Source organism: Salvia miltiorrhiza, chromosome 6, assembly GCF_028751815.1.
Source record: "Salvia miltiorrhiza cultivar Shanhuang (shh) chromosome 6, IMPLAD_Smil_shh, whole genome shotgun sequence".
Taxonomy (NCBI): domain Eukaryota; kingdom Viridiplantae; phylum Streptophyta; class Magnoliopsida; order Lamiales; family Lamiaceae; genus Salvia; species Salvia miltiorrhiza.
Genome location: NC_080392.1, coordinates 23,387,151 through 23,389,620, shown reverse-complemented (window position 1 = coordinate 23,389,620; position 2,470 = coordinate 23,387,151). Strand labels below are relative to the sequence as shown.

The 2,470-nt window shown below is 35.4% G+C and overlaps 1 protein-coding gene across 1 annotated transcript; it reads left to right on the top strand.

Annotated features, from left to right (window-relative positions):
* Positions 1 to 1,265: 1,265 nt before the first annotated feature.
* Positions 1,266 to 2,003, top strand: LOC130990389 (cyclin-dependent protein kinase inhibitor SMR6-like). The gene has a single exon (XM_057914628.1). The coding sequence runs from the start codon at positions 1,407 to 1,409 to the stop codon at positions 1,728 to 1,730; it is 324 nt and encodes a 107-aa protein (XP_057770611.1). The 5' UTR covers positions 1,266 to 1,406; the 3' UTR covers positions 1,731 to 2,003.
* Positions 2,004 to 2,470: the final 467 nt, after the last annotated feature.

Genomic DNA, 2,470 nt, shown 5'->3' with positions numbered 1-2,470 from the left:
TAATTTTTAGTTAATTTTGAATATAAAGATAATTAAATAATTTTACTTTAATTTCATACAATTGCTTATCGAATATAAATATATGGTACACTTGATATGAATGGAGACTATTCGTACCAAGTGTACTAGGATGATGCACGTAATGACTGGTACAAATAATCTCATCGTAGAAGTCATACCATTGACTGATACTGGTAGTTTAAACGATCAATGTGAATCATTATATTCGTAATAGTATGACTACAATTTTGTCCGCATTTGCTCTAGGAGCAATTTTATCCGAATTTCTAAAAATTCACTATAATTTATTAAAATTAAGTTGGTAGTCACCTTTTAATTTTCATTATCTATAATGATTATCCCAAATTTTGCTTCATTATCGCATATCTATCTTATTTCTTCTATTGTGTCTAGAAAAATATTTTCCCCATTTCAAAATTATAGGGAGAATATAAATATTATCTAATGGAGCAATTATTTTTTATGATTGATAAAATACATGATTGAGTATTTTTATCCTTATTGTTGAAATATCTTCACTCCTACTCTTTTAATAATATATGAATTAAATAAAATTAGCTCAAATGATAATAATTATCAAGAATCTTAGAATAATTCAAAATTTTAATTTATCTTAATAAACAATGAATTACTTAATACTATTTTTATTTTATCTACAGAGGATAATCCTAAAAAATAAAAACCCCTATGTTTATATGGAAAACATAAAATATTTTAATTAATTCAGAAATATAAAAGCCCCAAAAAGAAATAAACACAAAAAGCCCACCAATTCTAAAATTTAGCCCAGCCCATACAAACCAAACGACGACGTTCCCCAGAAAAACAGCAGCGGCACCGACTCTGGGGGCAATCCAGGAAATAATAGCAGGAGGCAGGGCCAAAATGGGAAAAAACAAAATTAAACGTGGCGGGAACGAGAGCCGTTACTCTCCAAAACACCAAAATGGCGCCAAAATTGCGAGCCCCATATAATTTTGGCTGCCCGGCATTTTCACGGGCAGCCCATGCCCCCCTTGTCAAAAATTCACGTTCACACCCAATCATCATCACCCCCACCAAATTTCCCCCATATAAACTCCATTTCCCCCCACAAATATAGTCTTTTTAACATCTCTTATTAGGTTTTAACTCTCTCTCTCTCTCTTTCTCTCTAACATATTTTGCCGCCATCACTCCTCCTCTTCAAACTCATAGCTACACAAGTTAACCCCTTCAAAACTTCTTTCCCTTTTCTCAACACAACCAAGAAAGAAAGACCCTTTTTCTCTTTTACCTTATTCTTGATTTTTCCACCTCAAAGCAACTCCTTTCCCCCCCTCAATACCAATCTTTTAAATAACAAAAAACAAATTTTGAGCTCAAGAATTTGTTCCCTTCTCCAAATGGGATTCTCGAAGAAGCACCAAATCGAAATGGGCAAGGACTCGGAAGCCAAGAAATGGGTCATAGCCGGAATCGCAATTAGGGCTCCATTAAAACCGATCTCAACAAAACCTCGAGACGACTGCAGCGGCGAAGACGAGGGCGGCGCGTGCTCCACAACCCCGACGGCGCGTGAGTCGAGGATACCGGATAAGCTGCCCTGCCCGCCGCCGCCGAGGAAGCGCCGCCCCGTCTCCACGTGCCACTTCAACGGAGCCAGAGATTTCTTCAATCCGCCCGAGCTGGAATCCATATTCATGTGCCACGCTGGCAGAGCCAAGTGATGACGACTTCGGATTTTTAAGGTTTTTTTTTTCTTTTGTGATGATATCAAGTGAAGGGGTTTGAGTGCCTTAAGGTTTAAGACCCCTTTTTGTTTTTATTTATTATCACTTTTTTTTTCTTTTCTTTTTAAGGTTTTTAATTTTCTTGGGTTTCAGTTTGTAGCTTGTTAGCAGCTTAGAAAGCTTCAGAAGTTAGCAGTTTGGATTACTAGTTTTTTAGCTAGGATTTGGTTATAGTAATAATGTAATGTATAAATACAGTATATTTTGGCATGAATCTTTTTACTCTAGAAAGAAGAACAAGTTTATAAAAAAAGAAAAAAGATTTTTGCTTGGTTGGAGGTCAAAATTTTCGCAGCATATCTCAATATTCTGAAATAGATTCTTGCGTGATGAGCTCAGCAAACTACCAAATTACCTTTGTCGTTTTTTTTATGGTACTAATTGAAGCCATTCATGTTAAGACTCAAGTAGTGTTAGGATTTTATTTGGAATTTTATTGCATGAATTGATACATAAATAATTGAGTGTGGTGGATGGATTGGAAGTAACATGATATACCAAGATTAATTGAACAGAATTGGAGGGATGCTTGAATTTCAATTGTGTTGAGTTTTACTCTATGTGTGAGTATGAGCAATTGAGCACGTTGTCTCTGAATTGATTCATACTAAAATCTGGCGTTAATGGTAGCGATACCGACACGCAACAAAATAGGGCAGATTATGATTATGTGAATT